Source organism: Harpegnathos saltator, unplaced genomic scaffold (genome assembly GCF_003227715.2).
Source record: "Harpegnathos saltator strain DR-91 unplaced genomic scaffold, Hsal_v8.6 scaffold174, whole genome shotgun sequence".
Classification (NCBI taxonomy): domain Eukaryota; kingdom Metazoa; phylum Arthropoda; class Insecta; order Hymenoptera; family Formicidae; genus Harpegnathos; species Harpegnathos saltator.
Window position 1 is genome coordinate 527,326 of NW_020229955.1, and position 19,551 is coordinate 546,876.

Genomic DNA, 19,551 nt, shown 5'->3' on the forward strand with positions numbered 1-19,551 from the left:
CGAGTCGCTCGTGCGAATACAATGGCCGGCGCGACGCGATCGTTTCGAGAAGGAAAATCAAAGTTCGAGGGCGGCGGTCGAGATATATCGTCGACACCACAGGCTCGCGTGCGCGCGCGCGCGCGCTCGCGCGCTCGCGTCGGCGATATCGCGCGCTGTGGCGTGCCGCTGGAAATTTTATCAATACCGTGGCCATCTAGTCTCGCTGGCAGTCGCTCGTGAAAAGTACGCGCCGAACGCCCGACCGGTTGGTTACACGCCGCCGACTGAATCGACGAAATCGACGAGGATAGCCGGAACAGGAAGAGTCCGAGCTTAGCGATCCATAGCGAGCATGTGAGTACACGCACGTGATAAATAACTGGCGTTCGTCAGTCTCGCGATTGACGCGAGACGCCGCCGCCGGATAACCAGACGGAAGGAAAAATTCTCGAGGGTCCGCCGGGACATACGCTAGCGAACCGTTTCCGCGTATACGCGTCGGTCGTCATGTTCAGTTCTTCGACGTGTCCCCTTTGCCTCTTGTGGAACGAGCAGATGTGCAAGACGTTCGTTCCGACGACGACGACGACGGCGACGACGACGACGACGACGACGACGAGTCGTGGTTGGAGATAATCGTGATGCACTGCCAAATGAGAGGCAGGCGGTCGAAATGACGCGTACACCAGCTTGGAAGCTTCTCTAATACAGCGGAGAGTGTGATAATTGTCGCGATCGCCCGTCCCGTCCTCGGCGTTTGTTCGTTCGTTCAGGCAGCACAATGAAGTCGCAGACGACACGGAGACACCAGGTAACGTCAGCAGACGTACGTCTCCGGTTTCCGCTTCACGCGTCGACACTAATGGCGATTGTTTCGTTAGAGCTGCATCGAGAGTGAATTCGTGGCGAAACGCTACATTGGCGAGCTAGTCGATTTGGTACTTGCGAGCGGTCGCGCGTCCTTCAATGCTCATACTTTTTCCTCGTTCTTCTTTTTTTCTTCTTCCTTTTCCTTTTCAGGAAACTCTCCTCGCGCTTCGATACGGCGCGGGCGTATTGAACGTGCCGCGTTAACATAATGAACGGTTACGGCAGATCGAAGACTATAGCTCATGCCGGAGTGTGTGTGTGTGTGTGTGTGTGTGTATATATCTCCTCCTTTAGTTTTCTCTCTTTTAGCGGCCGCGATTTATGTGGCGCGAGGAGTTTCGCGAGAGCAAAGGCGATCGATGGATTTTGCGGATGTGAATGCGCAAAACCGCTCGCGACGCGATAGGAATCGCAACGCGGCGTTGTAAGATGCGTTTTAAGACGCAATTGCCGCGAGGGGCCCTTGTCGCCAATCGATCCTCTCTCGCACCACCCGCGGCCGTCCGCGGCACACGGCAGAATTTCCGATAGAATGCAACGGGGCTTAAAGCCACCAGCTACACAGCCACGACACGATTTCGCGTTGAGAGAAACTGATCGAGAGACGACAGCTAGCTCTTCCTTCGACTTTTCTCAGAGAGAGAGAGAGAGAGAGAGAGAGAGAGAGAGAGAGAGAGAGAGAGAGAGAGAAAGAGAGAAAGAGAGAGAGAGAGAGAGAGAGAGAGAGAGAGAGAGAGAGAAAGCGCAAATACGTACAACATTGCATCGATATCGCCTGACCTTTTATTCATATTTGTTACGACCTTTTGTTCATATTTATTCATATTCATATTATATGTGTTACGAAAACTACGATAGTAATTGAAGATGTAAAATTAAAGTTCTTACTTGGCTTATCTCTTAGTTCGTTTATCGCATCGATGTTATTGCAATGTGAAGTAAGAGAGAAAAGCACAGAACACATCGCGATGCAGGATCTGCCTGATTAATCTGACTTTCTGTACAGGTCAACGTGATTTTTTACCTGCCTGCCGCGTATACATATGCATATGTGTGTGTGTGTGTGTGTGTTTTCGCGTTTGTTCGCTCATTATCTCGATCATGTGCATCGCATCCGTCGATCCAATCACTCAAATAATGCATAATTTGCATCGCACATAGTGATTATCCCTTTGAGTGTCTCTCGCCATCTCCCCACGGTTTCGATAAAGAGAATTCGAGAGCCGTTCGTCGTTGCAGCAGCCATACTTGACCGACTAGTCTCCGGACCTCGACCTTTTCGGAGGACATGCGATCGTCGCGCGAAATGTCTCGCATTAATCAGGAGAACCCGAAGGACGGGTATCGAGCGCGGTAGCGATTTCCTTGCGCGCAGCCATTCGCTGCTCGGCCACGGGCTTTGCGAGCGCAGAAATGAGCGCAGCGCCGGTGCGCTCTACCGCGCACATTTCGCGCGCGCGCGCGCGCGAGTCCGAAGCGAGAGCCTAATTGCGGACGCGTATATACGGGAGAATCAATCGCGAAACGCGGCGCGCCGCTACATGTCAGCTCGCAGTTTCTATATTTAGATAATCAATGATGAGCACATTTACGGCAATGTTCTACGGCTTTGCTAGGCCAACGGAAAGGTTCGCGTCGCGTATACACGTCGTGTCGTGTCGTATCGGCCGCCGATCTGCCGCTGGCGAACGATGAACCATCGTCGTCCGATCATCGATCGAGAACGATGAACGACACACGCCGCGGACGCTCGTAATTCGGTTATCTTCGCTCTTTTGCTCGGTTATACGTACGTTATATTTTTTTACATTTACTCGTCGTCTGTGATAATTCGATTGTATGTGTGTGTGTGTGTGAGTCGCATCCTCACTGACCCGATCAAAATAATATCTATATACGTAACGGATATCGGAGATATATATATTTGCTTCGCGATTTTCAACGATTTTTTTTTCAATAATTCGTGGCAGCTTCGCTTTTATCGCCAGGAAAATTAAGCGTGAGAAGCAGCAACGGAAAAAAAAGAAAAAGCCGCTGCTGCTGAAACAGCAGCTCGGCGGTGCAGGTGTGTTGCGTCATCGTCGTTTCGAATAGCGTCTAATGCGTCTTTCTTAATTCGATCAGTACACGAGGAGGAAACGAATCTCGTGAACGCGCGGTTCCCGCGGTTCACGTTGATGCAAATCCCGCGAGAATTCATCGTTCGGTGTGCCAGCCATACTAATCCAATAACGGGGACGAAGAGAAGCAGCAGCGCCCGCGATCGATGTATTAATCTTTTTATGCAACTCATTTTGCGTCATGCGAAGCTTGCACTTCGTCTGTCGAGTATTTCTTTCTCTCCCTCTCGGTTTTCGCTCGGAACGATTGGAATCGATCGCTCGAGTATCTCGAGATATCGAGAGCATCTGCATTATTATTATTATTATTATCAACATTATCCATCAAGAGATTCATCACCTCTGCAAATCTGAAAAATATCTCCGACTCGCGCGAGAATAGCGACTCGGTGCGAATCTTCGGATCCGCGCTCGTCGTTTCACCGACGTTTCACCATCGAGACAAACACGAAAATCACGCTGGGAAATGGCCCTCGCACGCGTCTATGTACATCGCGACGGCCGAATTCACGAATCGTCGCCGAAATGTCGCTGCGAATGCCGCACGGCCGAATGTTCCGAGCAAGTCGCGCATGACATTTCAATGGTAACGATACGACGGCCGGCACGTATACGACTTTATGTTTAACTATTCCGCTGGCGGTGTTAGTCGATCGATCGGCTGTCGTCGCTCGACCGTTCGATCGTCTGCCAAAAATAAAACCCGCAAGCCGCCGCCACCGCCGCGACCACTATTTAACTTGTCGCGCGCCCCGTAGCCGGGCTTCTTCGTAAAATATGAATAAATCGCGATATTCATTAACAACAACCCACTGCACGTGCTTCGCCCGCGTATTTTGGCGATTTACGTGTGGCGTGTCACGTGCGCGCCCGCGGCTACACGGCGTAAACGCGCCCATGTATGATCGCGCTGCGAATTCACTTCTCTCGCGAAACGAACCCGTTTCATCCCTCCGCCGAGAGCGATCGTGCCATTTGTTCTTCCTATCGATCACGCGCACGCCGAGCAATACGGAGAGAGATTCTGCATTCTCCGCTGATCTTCGACACAGTGAATTTTCGAAAGGGCGATTTCGAGGAGAGCGTTAATGTCATCCACGACGTTACAGGAAAGGAAAGCGAAGAACACCTTAATTACACCGGCACGTAAGTTGGCGGTTAATTAAATTGACATTGCTCGCAGCGCTTCCGGGAAAAGGTCTCGTGCTCTGTCTCTGTGTCTCTCTCTCTCTCTCTCTCTCTCTCTCTCTCTCTCTCTCTCTCTCTCTCTCTCTCTCTCTCTCTCTCTCTCTCTCTCTCTCTCTCTCTCTCTCTCTCTATCTCTCTCTGCGAAAGCCGAAAGGTCAGAGGAGGATTCCGGATGCCGGAAACCCCATAAAAAGAGAACAACCCACACAAGAGCCGGGGTCTGCGCATCTTTCTTCTTTACGCGGGCGTAATTCTCAAATCGCACGGGGGACTTTCCTCCATTCGGTTAAAACCACACGTGTGAAGTATTAAAGGCCCATCTACAATGGCTGCAAGAATAAGGTTCTAAGCGTAAGCAGTAAGAAATAGACCAACCACAATCGATTATTATAAGAATAATCGATTATGGTTGGTCCATTTCTTACCGCTCACGCTTACAACCTTATTCTTGCAGCCATTGTAGATGGGCCTTAACAGGATATCGCGAGTCGCAAGATGTGCCAGCGGGGAGGTCTCGCGAACAGGTCTCCACGACAGGTGGATCTCGGATGATAATCCCGCGGGATCAGGACACGAGGAGTCGACGAGTCACTGACGATCTTCCTCCCGTTGCTTCCGTTTCGCGGCGAATGTCGCGCAATATGTCGCGAAAACGAAAATTCTCCACGACGACGTCGACACGTGCGCGGCAGCTCGCAGCTTCGTCTTTCGTCCGCAGAAACGAGCCCGAAACCGTCGGCGTCGTCGTCGCCGTCGCCGTCGCCGTCGCGGTTAATATACATCATCACGCAGTGTTCGCTATTGAATGGCGCGAACGGCGAAATCGTGTCATGAACTTTGCTCTTTCGCACTGCTCTCCACCCACGGCTCAATATGGGGAAAATGCAGCATCCACCATGGTGCGTAATTCCCAACGCGACGACGACGACGACGACGACGACGACGACGACGACGACGACACTCTGGTCGTGTTTATTTGACCTTTTGCGAGCCACGAGAAATATAAACGCGCACTTCCCGGAAAATACGAATAAATCCAGCAGCGCGCACAAATTGCACTCTCTCGTAGCAAATATGTTCTCCCAACTCGCTGAAGAGAGAAATTTTCGGAAGAAGCGTCGCGCGCGCCACCGCTCGATCATTCAAAAAACATCCTCCAACGCTTTATCTTATATTTGACCGTGATTCGACGAACGATTGTCGAGCATTTATCAGAGGACGCGTGAGCGTGAGCTTAACCTTACCGTACGTTGTCAAGGTTAAGAAATGCCCCCAGAAATGCGCACAATTATTTGTGACGCGCTAAGTGAGACGGACCGCCGCGCCGCCGTAGAGATGTATGTCGGATTCGGCACGATAACGCTCTGCTCCTCTTCGTGACCAAGAAGACCACAACACTCTTCTTCTTCCAGGGCTTCCGAGGGTGGTTTAGCACCGGATGCAGCTGGGGGTGCGGGCGCGGGCGCGGGCGCGGGCACCGACGGCATCGTCGGCGGTCCCAGAACACCTCAGCAGATCGCTTCGCAGAAACGGTTGCAGGCGACGCAAGCGCAAGTCGACGAGGTCGTCGACATCATGAAGACGAATGTCGAGAAGGTGCTCGAGCGCGATCAGAAGCTCTCCGAGCTCGACGACCGAGCAGGTGAGTGTATTCCCGCCCTGACGCGAGAAGTCGCTCTATATCCAGCGAGCATTGACGCTCGCTGGAATCGCCGCGTGCGAGGATCAGTTTATTCGATCTCCGCCCGTAAATTTCAGCCGGAATTATTCATATTTTATCTCGTCGAGTGATCTTACGAAAGTTACACTCATTTCCAGCGGTAATTACATTTAAGTCTCATTTGAAGGTCTCTCTTGAAGAATGAAGTAGCGCGGTGATGATACTATATATAAATACGCGTACATAAAGTTATTGTCGCCGCGCGTTATTACGGCAGCGCTTACTGCAAAATCATTTTCTTCACCGTAATAATTGTTGTTTACTGTATGCGATCACCGTGATAAGTAGAATAGATTTTTCTCTCAATGTACGGCGCCGCGTATTATTCATTTATACCGCCTATGTGTCCGTCAAGTCAATCCTACACGTATGATCTTTGCTCCGTTCACCGTTTCAGCATCGGACGCTGGACATTGGCCATTAATTAACAAACGCCAAATGATTGAATGGACGCCGGAAATTTGCGCTCGATATTATTTCTCCGGGCGAAGGTATGCACACGGTTACGGAAAGACTCGAAGAAGTTTAACTACAGGCGCGCATTCGTACGTTCGTACGTTACACGGTGATTTATATTGCACGCGTCACAACGCGCTGTCAAATCATTATTCATGCTCGCTATGCTCACTCGGCGAACCAGGAGGACTAGATAGAAAATATGTCCGCGCCAAGAGTATATACTTTCCATTCATCGCATCGGCGATAAAGTAGTTCGACCCTGCGCGTCTGACTGCACGTTGATATCGATTACTGTGACACGCTCGAATCGATGCCGTGTCATATGTGGCTATGTATATGTGCGTTTGTGTGTGTGTGTGTGTGTTTGTACGCGTCAATCTTTCCTCACGCAGTCCATTCTCGCGATCACGCGCGATATTTATCATCGGCTAAATAAACACACTGCGCATTTTGCATTAACGAGACGCGTTATCAACGGTCGGTTGCTCGACAAATACGTTTCTTCTCGAGCGAAATTTTTACACGTTCTCTCTATAACCTCCAAAGTAAATCCGCGCTGACGCGCATATCGCGCAATTGACTTGTGCAGATGCACTTCAACAAGGAGCCTCACAATTTGAACAACAAGCGGGAAAGCTGAAGAGAAAGTTCTGGCTACAAAATCTAAAGGTGAGAGTAATCTTGCGCTTCGCAAATCCTGAGATACGTACTTTGCCAGAAAGTAAGATTCTGTATTCACAGTATAAAGTGGAATGTACATTTTAGTAGTGTGTGTACAAGTGTACAAGTGTATCGTGTCATTTTACACGCTTTTAATCAATTGCAATATTTTAACACATAAAAGTAGTAGATAATAAAAGTAGATTTTATAAAATTTGACAATAATTGCTTCTCTCCCTCTTTCTCCCGACAGATGATGATTATCATGGGTGTCATCGGATTAATCGTATTGGCCATTATTGTCGGTAAGTGTTTCACTGACACGCTTTTTAACGCAGCTGTCAACAATGTCACTACTGTAACTGTCTCAATGTTTTGTAACCATTTCGTTGATGTATATCTCTCGCCCCAATTTCGAGCGACTAATTCAGAGACTTATCCTCTTGACGATCGAGTTCACCAGACGCTCGCTGCCGCTGCCGGCAGCGTCGACTTCGTGCCAGTGCGATTTGCCAACCTAACCGGACGCGTTTCGCGTTTCGTAGACGTCAAGTTTATTATTTAGATAAGAGATATTAATGTTCAGCTCACGAGCTTACGATCGATCGCACGGGCGAGTACCGGCCAGTTCCACAACGATTAGGTGAACGTCCGTTTTGAGCCTGATGGGGCTTTCGCGAAACTTTCATTTCATTGTTTGGCCTGAATCGGTCGTTCCTGGCTACTGTCTCTCTCTGTCGATCTATGTCTTTCGTGCTAAGGAGACATAGAAGAGCTATACGAGCATTGTGTTTGCACGATGCGAAGAACGACGATGTGACGAGCGAGGGTTGTTTTTGTTTTTTCTTTGTCCGCGCGAGTTTGCACGGCTCTCGCACGCGGCGAGGATTCGCGCGTACGAGAATCTCTCTCGCGAGAACATAGCTTTCCTATCTCCCTCTCTCGGCGAAGCCAGTCGTCGAAACGAACTGTTTATCGTGCTTTGCTTTGAGCGACGACAATCATCTGAACAGCCATCATGAAATCTTTCCGAAAGCGTCATGCTCGCGAACGTCTCGGCGTCTCTCTCGTGTTTTCCCAGGTATTCCAATCCCGATTTAAATTTATCTCAGCAAAGTATTCATTCTTTCGCGGTTCTTTACCGGAACGATTACGATTAAGATCGTATCACTCGTGTGTTGTTTGTATGCACAAGTCTTTATCGCGCGCGCGACGTGAAAGACGCGCGAGAAAGACACGTGCTTGCGCGTACGATTCGCGATTTGAAGAAAGTAATGTAGCCTACTCACCCTACTCCAGCCCTCCGCCCATTCGTCATCTAACGTGTGAAATGTATGTGTTTCTCTTTTCCCATCTAGCGAACTTCATGTAGGCGCGCTGATTCGTGGAAGAGATTTGTGTGTGAGTGAGTCTGAAGGTAGAAAGCAAGATAATTGCGACGTTGCGTCTTCGCTGTTGTTTCTCACCCCCGTTTCTCGCCCTCTTTTCTTTTTCTTTTTTTTCCTCTTACATGTCGTAGAATGTTATACAATGTTGAACCCGTACTGAATTTTCGAACTCGTTGTCTGACCGTCTGAGAAAGTCCGCCTCCAAAGAGCTTTCGACATTTTTCTTATTTTTCATGATGTCACCAAATATATGCCAAAGTGCTTCCAGTTTTTATACACGAATTTTATATTTCATCGTTAATCACGATTGCATCCTGCTAAGAATATATATATATATATATATATATATCTCATTGTTGCTGTAACGATACGATCTGTATATTATTACTGTCATGGTTGTATTATATTAAAATTCTCGTCGTCACACTCGAGCGTAAACGCGAAGCACCTTGAGAAAAGCACGCGAGGGAAATTCGTGTATTTATAAAACTGGCACTTCTAGTCGGTGTTACGTTGTCTGCCTGTGATAGGTACTTGCTGGTATTTCTGTTGCTACATGTATCCTACAAGTGTACAAGAACCCGTTGCTCTCCATCTCGTCCTAGAGTCGTTGCATATTTATGAGCTGTGGATTTAATTGGGAAGTGCTCCAATTAAGAATCACCGTTGATTGACGATACAGCGGTGCGCTTCATAAATTTTCGACGACATTCTCCATTATTCCCGGATTTTTCGCCGCGTTACAACAATTCGGAAGTGTTGCAAACTCAACGTCGGGCCAATATCGTCCAATATCTTTCTCTCACTAGGAATTTTGCTCAATGATCTGCCCATTTTGACGTTTTCGAACGCGTCTCTTTAAAGTTTCCGCAGGACGGAAGAAAGTGACGTGTGACGATTTTTAATAATTTTAGCGCGTCAGATTCTCTCTGTCGTCTCCTCCTGTTTTTTTTCGGCGTTTTTCTTGCAAATGTGTTGCACGCGCGCGCGCGCGCGCGCGCAAGTCGATCTCACGGAACACAATCGTCGGTTCTTTTAAAGTGAAACCGACGAGCAAGAAATTTATTTCTGAGATGGAATATTCTCCGCAATATACAGCAACATACCTCGCCCTAGTGTGCATAGATGTGTATGTGTGTGTGCGCGTGGGTGTGTATTATTATGACTGTATAATCGTTGTTATCTGTGTCTATCTGTATCTTTCGATGGTATCCTCTTCCTGAAGTTGGTCCCAGGCAGTGATTTTCAATTTTCTCTGGTGGTCAATTAATGAAATCAAAAGTAACGAAATAAATAAGCGGAGAAACGAGAAAAGGCAAAAAGAGAGTGTGTAAAAATGCGTGAAACTGGAGACTTTTGTGACTCGCGAACCGTGGGAGAAACAAAGTAAAAGAGAGAAATAAGTACCACCAGGAAATGAAAACACAAGAAATGAAAAACATCACAACGACAAACGACAACATCAACAACAACAAGCACAAAATCTCCCCCAACCGACAACAATAAGAATTTTTACCAAACAACAACTACAACTACAACTACAACAAAAAGAAAGGTCTCTCTCAAAGTTTTTGTTTAATCCTATTCTACTCTCCAGTACGGTAAGCTATGATTTTTTATTGTTGCACTTGATACAACTTTTCCATCTTTTTCTCTCTTCTTCCTCGTCGAAGTGCCAATTTGAATCTCTTCTTTCAGCATCTTATCTTATTATTCGATCTTTTCTTTTTCTACATGTACGAAACACTCTGCTTATCAAAATTTACGATACAGCATTACATATTATAGAACATATTTCTCATTTGTATTTTTTCTTTTCTTTTTCCGACAAATCGTTGTTCGCGGCTAGACGCGATTGTAATTTGATTTTGTCGAAACTGGACATTTTTATATACGGATCGACATTCGACTTTATCTCGTGACACTTAGATATCAACATCTTTCAGTCGTTTCTATTTCGTTTCGCGCGTAATATATGTATACGGTCGTGCGCTCATTCTATTCTGCATGTTTCTCTCCTTTCTCTCTCTCTCTCTCTCTCTCTCTCTCTCTCTCTCTCTTCATTCTTCGTTTTATTCTTCTTTTACCTTTTTCTTTACCAAGTGACATTCTTCAAGCTAGTACAGTCCGAAACTCATACACCGTGCTCTACGGGAAATGCATATCTCGTAATATGCATTTCGATGTCGCAGAGACGAATCAACTTAACTCCTTTTCTGGGACGATCTTCGCGCTTCATGCTTAACCTCTTACTGCGGTGCATGTGCGATCGATTTAATTATTTCCCTCGATGGAAAACGTCGACGTTGTTATTATCGTTGCATGACTTGTGCCTTGTATGGAATGCGTCAACAGCTTCTAACGCGACAAAACGAACAAAGGGAAAGGAAAGGGAAAGAGAGGAGCGAACAACTTTTCAACAGCCAGAATTTCCAACGAACCGTTGAAAATAATGACGTCCGTGTGTTACTACGTTGCGTTACTGCACATCCGCAGTAAACTCCTCGAGCAGAAAGAAAAAAAGCGGAACTTCTGGCAAAGAGCGAAATTTCATCCCTGCCGTTAATTAATATCGCAGGGGGGAAATTCGCGCGCATCGGGTGGATGTGCGTGTGTGTGTGTGTGTGTGTGTGTGTGTGTGTGTGTGTGTATGACGAGTATGCCGTACACACGCACCTAAGCTGACCTACTTGCATGCAATTCTCCCCCTAACTTCGTGGCTAAACGGGTTGTCGTGTAGCTCCGGTACGACGAACTCTGCCGATGATCTCAGCTTGCAAAACAGCACGTCGTGGGCAACAACGGTGTAAATAACATTATGCATACGTATAACTGCTGATCGTCGACGATGTCGCCGAGTCTTGAGAAGGCCGTAAAAAAAAAAGCCGGCGAGTGTCTGGCCGAAGAGTTGCGCGCGTTTGTACGACGATATATCGACGTTTACTTCATACGGACGTGACTTTACATACACGATAACTGCAAATAATGCATCATTTGTTCTTCATACGCGCGATGGAGTTATCGATCGAATAGAAATCGAATGTAACGTCTCCGCGACAATGGCCGCGTTCGGCAGAAAAAGCTGCTTACTAAGCGCTTAGTGATTATCGTTCCTAATTGATTCATTCCCCTGGATTTGTTAAAGATCTAAAAGAATATCATCCAATCATAGATAATAATCACTGGTAATCGCTTAGTAAGCAGTTTTTTCTGCTGAACGCGGCCAATGTTTTCCTAGATATTCGAAAGATTCGTCAAAGCTCTCACGCAATTGTCTCGATCGAAACGCTTTGTCCACCACGTGCTCGTAATTCGCCGAGCCTCTGCATGTAAAGGATTACGAAATGCAAAAAAAAAGATGATAATAATGAAGGAAAAGCAAGAGAAAGAGAGAGAGAGAGAGAGAGAGAGAGAGAGAGGAGAATGAGCGGAAAGACGGATTAAGATCCGAAGAGAAGGAGAGAGTTAACGGCAACGGCATCGCCGGCCTTGACACAAGCCAAGTGAGGAGGAACAAACGCGTTGTTATTGTTTTCAGCGAGCATCACCGGCGGCAGCAATACGCAAAATAGAACGCGAGAGTAAAGCTAAAGTAAAATAACGCCACAATAAACAATAAGAAAAAAGAAGCAAAGGGAGAAGAAGAGGAGAGGAAAGAAGAGGAAGAAGAGACGAAGAAGAAGAAGAAGAAGAAGAAAGAACGAGCGGAAGAGGAAAGGAGGTGGTAGCGGTTGGAGAGAAGTACGCGTGAGAAGGTGATTTTTCAGACGAGAATATGGTGACTAGGAAAATGATCTCGCAAAACGGAAATTGTGATGAGCCGTCAACGAGCTCTGCCGAAGTTCACCGTGACGTAACGTCGGATCGATCGCGTGGAGCTCGCTCGATCGGTCGATCGATTCCGATCGATCTCGACCGCGGAACTTGGAATTCATCAGCGAGGCGAAAGGATCGGGCGCGTTGGCGGAAAGGATCAAGCGGTGGGACGTTAAGCCGAGCGGGAACGACGATGAGAGCCGTCGCAACGTCGACCACGAAAATATCCTCTTACTCCTTGTAGTAGTTTTCGGATCGAGGATCAAGCGGAGGTCGTGACGGTCCACCCTGATGAACCGACTCTGTCTCCGTATCTCGCATGAATGGACGAAGAGCGCGCGTAACGATCTACGTTTCTTGTCACTTGCCTCGCGCAAGATCTGACGAATTTCATTATTATTATTATTATTATTATTACTTTCACTTTTTTATTATCGTCATCATTATTAATCTCACGCTTATGAATACCGTGTTGTCGTATATCGGGGGTATCAGCTCCGACTGCTCGAGGATAGTCGCGTTGTCTACCTGAATAACAATATGTCGACAGATTCAAGTCCAACAGTTGTCGAAGACGAAAGTAGACGAGTAAAATTCGTTCATTGCAATTCAATTCTCGCGCGAGCAAACACGTTTGGATTGATGAACCGATTGGTGAAATGAAACTCATCTCGCGCGCCTTCCTTCGTTCATCTTCGTTAGTTAGCATAGAGAAAAAGAAATAGAATGAGAGTGCAAGAGCGGGCGAGAGAAAAGCATACGATTATTGTGCACGAAGAAACGAAAGATTTGCTAGGAAAATAAAAAAATTCGTGTGTGTGTTGTAGCCACGCCATATAATATATAATAAATATATAGGATATATATATATATATATACACATATACACGTATACATATATATATGTGTGTGTGTGTGTATGCGTGTGTGTATGTATGTATGTATGTATATATATATATAGACAGGATGTTCGTAAAATCTCTCCGACGAAGGCAGTTGCTGGTAACACGCGTTCTCACATGTATATCGAGCATTTAATTTATATAGACATATATGTATATATATATAAATTCACATATTGTAAATAATATATCATTTGTCCCTCACACACATACATACACACACACACACACACACACACACACACACACACACACACACACACACCACACACACACACACACACACACACACACACATACGCTTGCGCGAGATAGGAATTATCGACCAACCCATAACGACCTGTCGAAGAGTGTCACGCATCCTTTTTGTTCCCGTCGCATCCCGCGTATCTTTTCAGAGGAGAACAAACCCGATCGAAAGGATCGAAAGAGGGGAAAAAATTGACGAAACAAAAAGACGAGAGAAAAAAAGGGAAAAAAAAACGAGAAATAGACGAAAGAAATAGAGAACGCGGCAATCGCCTGCCTTCGTCGAAGACGGTACTGGAACCTGGTTTCCGAGCAGCCTGTGTACAGAAAATTTGAAAGAATAATAAAGGAAAGAGAGCGCGCGCTCGAGATAAAGAAAGTGGGAGTAAAGAGAGATCGCGGAAAAGGTACGGCTCGATGCAGCGAGGCGGCGCAGCTCTGGGCAACGTGTTTTAAGGAAGAATTATCTACAGATGTTATGTATACATGTTAATAATAATGATTACGATGATAATAACGATAATATTAATAATAATAAAAATAATAATAATAATAATAATAATAAACGGCTAATGCGCTATCACCTTAATAACGACGACGACAACGACGACAATGACGACGACGGGGACGAGGACGACGATGACGAATACGATAACGACGAGGGAATTTGAGCGCTTCGCGGACACGATCGAGGCCGAGAAAGGGACGTGTCCTGTTCTATGCGAGTCGAGGATATACCGGGACGCTTTATCCTCGATGATCCTCTTACCGACCGCGAAACAAAGCGTTGTTCGCGACGAGGATACATCGCGCGGCAACGCCGATTGATCGTCGACGAGATCACCGGTGAGATCATCGATCTCGTCGATCCTTCCGAGTTTCCTTCCCCTCTTACGTTTCTCGGTCGATCCCGCTTGGTTTCGGTACTGTTGACACAGCAATAATTTCGTCAGACGAAACGACCATCCTTCTAATTATCCTTGTAACCCTCCTCCCCCCTCGCTCGATTATTCCTGCCGATCCCGTTTCGACGCGCGAATGACAGATGCCGTTTCGCCAACGATCTCCCAGCGCGTAGAAGGTATACTGAAAGACACTGAGGTATATAAGGAACGACAAGATAGAAAGAAAGAGACCTTTCGCAGTGTCGATCGGCAAAACGCTGGACGATTTTGTCTCGTTTACTCGTTGATATTCGACCTTGAAAGCCTCGAAAAGGGGGAGGGCGCGGGGATAAAGGGGAGGGGGGAAGACTATCGAAATTGATAGCGTGAAGTTATTATCGTGTCTTTTTTGAGATAATTATTTATCATTTTCGTATGATAACATCGTTAAATCAATAAATACATCGAGAGGCCCACCCGACGTATGATTAATTACATGTACATCTAATGGTTACGTTAGCTATTGCAAATAATTGAGATTAATGTTACTGATCCGCTGAGAGAAGAGAGCGGTGAGAAATTGGTCTGAAAAAATTAACGCGACTGAGATTCACGATCGCCCGACAGCGGGAGATCGCCGAGATCTCCCGCTGTCGGGAATGCTAATCCGCGATTGGGATTATCAGGGACCACGAGTCGCACCACGTTTTCACGCCGAGTGTCTGTTTCTCTCGGAGTATCTCTCGGAGTCGCCCGAAAATCGGAGATCGGCCGATCGACAATGAAAAATTCTAACAAAGTAGCGAAATGGCGCTGCGGCCCCACACACACAACAACCGCGAGTTACGATGTTTAAACGATCGTTCTATGTTTACGAACTATAAACACATAGCTGTACGTCATATCTTAACCGTCGACGTTCTTAATTATTAAAACGAGACGAATAGGAAACACACACGACGATGATATGCTTTGAACATTGTACAGTACCGAATAAAAAGATATACTGCGTAGTTGAGAATGGAGAAGTTACGAGGAAATGACAAAGGTGGGGAGCGACACGACGATTGTGTGATTTTTCTGATTTGCTTCTCTCATTGCGCATTGAGTCGCGCGAAGCTTTCGCTTCGATCGTAAGGTCTCTTTGTCTTCTGGAATGCCGACGCATTTGTGCTGCTACATTTCTGCATTGTCGCTCGCCGACGACAACAGAGCACGTTTGTTGTCGGTCACTTACTGTGTGAAATCATTAGCGTTACACGCTAAGAAGGAAAAGACTGTTTTCCGAGAAGAATTGTTCGATCACGGCCGAACGAAAGTAACGCGATTGAAATGATCTTTAAAGAAAATTATTATCCATGATCGAATGTATCGCGCAACGCGCCTTCCAGGAAGAGGATCATTATAAAGCCTAGTGTTCCGTTTAAAACCAAGAGCAGGAGGTAAGAACAATAAATTTGCTATTGTGCGCGCCGGTGTATGCCGTGACATCTTTTACCTGCGTTTCTTCTTGCGAAACTCGCTTCTTCTTCCCGTTCTTTTCTTTCGGTTCACTTCGCTCGATCTGATACGATACGATCTCTCAGTACGGGCGATCGTGTCGATTTTTATAACGTTATATACGTAGATTTTTATAACGCGTTCCGTAAGATCCACGTTTAAATTAAAACAAGAACGCATAGAAGATTTCCTTTCTTTATCTCCTTCTTTCTTACTTTCTATTGTGTGTGATACCACCGATACCTATGGGATAAGTGCTTCCTTTGTTGTACGTATTGCGCGCGATTTATAGTCTCTTCTTTCACATCATTTCACACGGTCATAAATAATACGGATAAACATCGTTGTTATTAGAGAAACATGAAATTACTACTGTATAGACTCACGTCGTTTCGTGATTGTGCCGGAAGTAGAACACCCAATCAGTGATATGTGTGCGTCCAATTGCAACAAGTCGCTTCGCTATTATTTCACTCGTTGTCTACTCGTACAACTGTTCTGACTTTAGTGTGTAAACGGTGCCGGGTGCGTGACGAGATATAAAATAAAACGCGACAATACCTATACAGTATATTACCTAACGGTCACCTAATCGAGTCACCTTGAAAAAGGGAGAGGGAGAGAGAGAGAGAGAGAGAGGGAGAGAGAGAGAGAGAGAGAGAGAGAGAGAGAGAGAGAGAGAGAGAGAGAGAATATCCTGTAATATAACAGCTGTTGAACAAAAGAGACAACAACAAGACAACAATACTAAACACAAGTTCTCGAGTGCGTTCTAGCGTTGTACACAACCTGTATATTTTTCATTTGTCCAAATTATATGTTTCTGTGTGTTAATCGTTATAAAAGAAAAAAAGTGTGAGAATAAAAAGTATCAAGTACAATGTCACTCTTGTACCGTAGATAAATAGGAGCATCCTGCGATTCTCTCGAAGGTACGAGAGACCGGCGATTTTCCGAGAACGCGGAAAGAACGCGGAAAATCGCGTTCTCCTTGGTACTTTTACTTACTCGGTAATTTCACGGACGAGGGGAGGACCTCGTAGTCCCTCCACTACGTTCGTCTCTCATTTGAGATCGCACATTTACCCCCTTTTCACGACGACCAGGCAAACTACGTGTTTTCCTCCCGAAGCGTGAAAGAATACCGAATCGTTCGCGTACCTCCGGCGCAATCCACGTCCGAGTCTCCGAGTTTCCGGACGAGGAGAACGAGAGAAAAGGAACCATCATACCGTTTCTCACGAGCGAATTCATCCCCCGGGACATCGTCGTCCCGATGTATCAGATGACCATTAAAATGTACTAATACGAGTGACGCTTGAACATTTCAGTGAAATTCATGCCGGAATCGACGCCGACCCCGCCCGCGTACAACTATCCGGCGGGTATGCTATCTCCAGGTACGAATCTGCAACCAGCCGCACCTGGTGCAGCTGGGCCCGGGGTTGCGACGGGCAGTGCATCCGCTGGCAGTGGGGCCAGTGGCCCGGCACAGACCGCCGGAGCCGCGTTCGTTGCTACCGGCGACCTGCACGATGGTAGACGCAATGTCGTGTAAACGCGACGACGACATCCTGCTCGTCGTCGGGAGGAGAGTGAAAAAGCGAGAGCGAGAACGAGAGCGAGAGCGAGAGAGAGAGAGAGAGAGAGAGAGGGAGAGAGAGAGAGAGGGGGGAGGGAGGAGAAAGAGGACCGACCCTGACAACGACGTGACGTCCTCGTCCGAAATCTTCGTGAGAAGCAAAATTGTTCGACGCGTATCGGCGCTTCGAACGCCGCGCCGACTCGACTCGGAATTCGCGATCGCACGCGTACACGTCGAAGGGTTCGCTCGCAAAGGACGACAGGTAATCCTCGCGACATGTTCTCAGGGTTGGGCAGCGACCTCCTGAGTAACGAAAACGCTAACGAATTATTCTCCTTTTTAGTAGAAAATGAATTACGGTAAAGAGTTCATTTGAAGAAAGAACAGTAACTTTCTCAGACCTGCCTGTCCCGTAGGATTCGCGTCCTGGGAAACGGGTCCTACGACACGCGAATACCTCGCCATTGTGTCGCGCGCCATCGCAGCGAACCGTTCGATCGCACCAACCTCGCGCTCGCGCGCGCGTTCGATCGATCCAACGTCGAATCTGATTTTCCTATCAATTGTGTTTTGTAGCTGACGTAGCTCCGCAAATATATCTCACCTACCGGTTATTATCAATCAATCATGTAGCGCGTAGATTTCTTTAGTAGAAATACGTAGCGATTGGACAGTTAAAGTTATTTTCGCTGGACGTCTTTTACATTCTTAATTACATTCTTAATTCGTATCCAGTCGAGATAGTATGTGTGTGCATGCGTGTGTGTATGTGTGTGTGTGTGTGTGTGTGTGTGTGTGTGTGTGTATCGCACGACTCGCAAAGCAGAGCTTACGAGGTTCGTTCAAGTGGAAGCAGCATATCGACCGGTCTTTTCCTCATTCAAGGAAAAGAGAACAGAAAGATCTAGGTCACTGGAGGAAATCACCGCGGGAGGAGGGGTGGGCTTCTATTTTTTTCTTTCGATGAAAGAGCGCGAGGGACTCTTCTTCAATTCTGCTCAGCTAATCGCTAGGAGAAAGCATCAACACGAAGTATCGTTCACCGAGAAGATACACGTGTATCTGACATGCAGATATATATACATGTATATGTACATACATTATTACAAATTGTCAATGTAAAATTAAACCCACGTGTGTGTGCGTGTGTGTGTGTGCGTGTGTGTATGTGTTTGTGTGTATATACACACCCACACATATACATAAATTACTTATATGTTAAAGTATCGAATCAATCAAAATACGGAGAGATAATAATAATAATAATAGACGATGACTGTCGGAAAGATTATTGAACATGGAATTGTACGAGCACACACTTGCCAACAAACAAGAGAGGGGAAAAAAGTGACAAATGCGAAAATGTTCGAGCGTGCATTGTATACAGGATGTTTCGTGTAAATGAACATGTTGTTCTTGCGCTCACCTGTGCGTTTCGCGCGAGGCATTATTTCCGACAATATATGATTTTCGGACGTGCCATGGACGAACTCGTTGCACTTTCTCGTTAAATCCCTCGATTTTACTGCTCGCCGTTCGCGATTGATATAATCGGATGCAGAACACACGATTGCGAAAGTTATATTCGGCTTGACTTTGTAACGAACACACGATTCGCGTTATACATCCCTTTGCACCGTTTAATTCTTATTAATACTCTACTTTATATATATATATATATTGTATGTAAATTCACAGAGGGGCATATTATTTCCTAAAGTAGTCTTTATACTTCCAAGTATTATCTAAGAATTGTCAATATTATAAATTTGGGGACGTACTTTTGAAAGAGAAGAAAAAAAATGTTCCATATAAGCGGGCAAATTCGTGAAATTTAATTTATGCGAATGTACTATATAGAAAGTGAATGAAATGTAGAAAGAACAATTATTGATTCCTATTATTGTATCTCGATGTAGAGCGGTCGAATCGATGATCGGGTCGAATCTCTCAAGAGAATTGAGTCCTTTGGAAATATTAGCGTAAAATAAATACTATAGCGTTAATTAATTGGCATACTTCAATATTACGTTGTCATAGTGCTCGCTATCATTGAGATCCGTTGTCATCGCTTGTGGCAAAATGTTCGGTGTGATCGCGGCGTGTCTACAAGAGAGAGATTCGAAACTAGCTGCTCTCTTTTGAGAAAACGAGAGATCAACGTATTAATTGTATTCTATCTAACGAAACACTGTGCTGTTACTTGATATCAAGTCATAATATAGATT

General features: G+C 46.1%; 1 protein-coding gene across 4 annotated transcripts; it reads left to right on the top strand.

Annotated features, from left to right (window-relative positions):
• The first annotated feature begins 155 nt into the window (after positions 1-155).
• On the top strand, positions 156-19,349 carry nSyb (neuronal Synaptobrevin). 4 transcript variants are annotated; one of them, XM_011151705.3, is made up of 6 exons: positions 156-336; positions 5,573-5,802; positions 6,929-7,008; positions 7,253-7,304; positions 8,358-8,416; positions 11,926-12,191. In XM_011151705.3, coding segments are annotated over exons 1-5 (378 nt in total). In that variant the 5' UTR covers positions 156-334; the 3' UTR covers positions 8,372-8,416; positions 11,926-12,191. The 4 variants fall into 4 exon arrangements, with proteins under 4 accessions (XP_011150007.1, XP_011150009.1, XP_011150005.1 ...); XM_011151707.3 differs by having other exon boundaries at positions 8,358-8,400; XM_011151703.3 differs by lacking the exons at positions 8,358-8,416; positions 11,926-12,191 and adding an exon at positions 17,070-19,349.
• Positions 19,350-19,551: the final 202 nt, after the last annotated feature.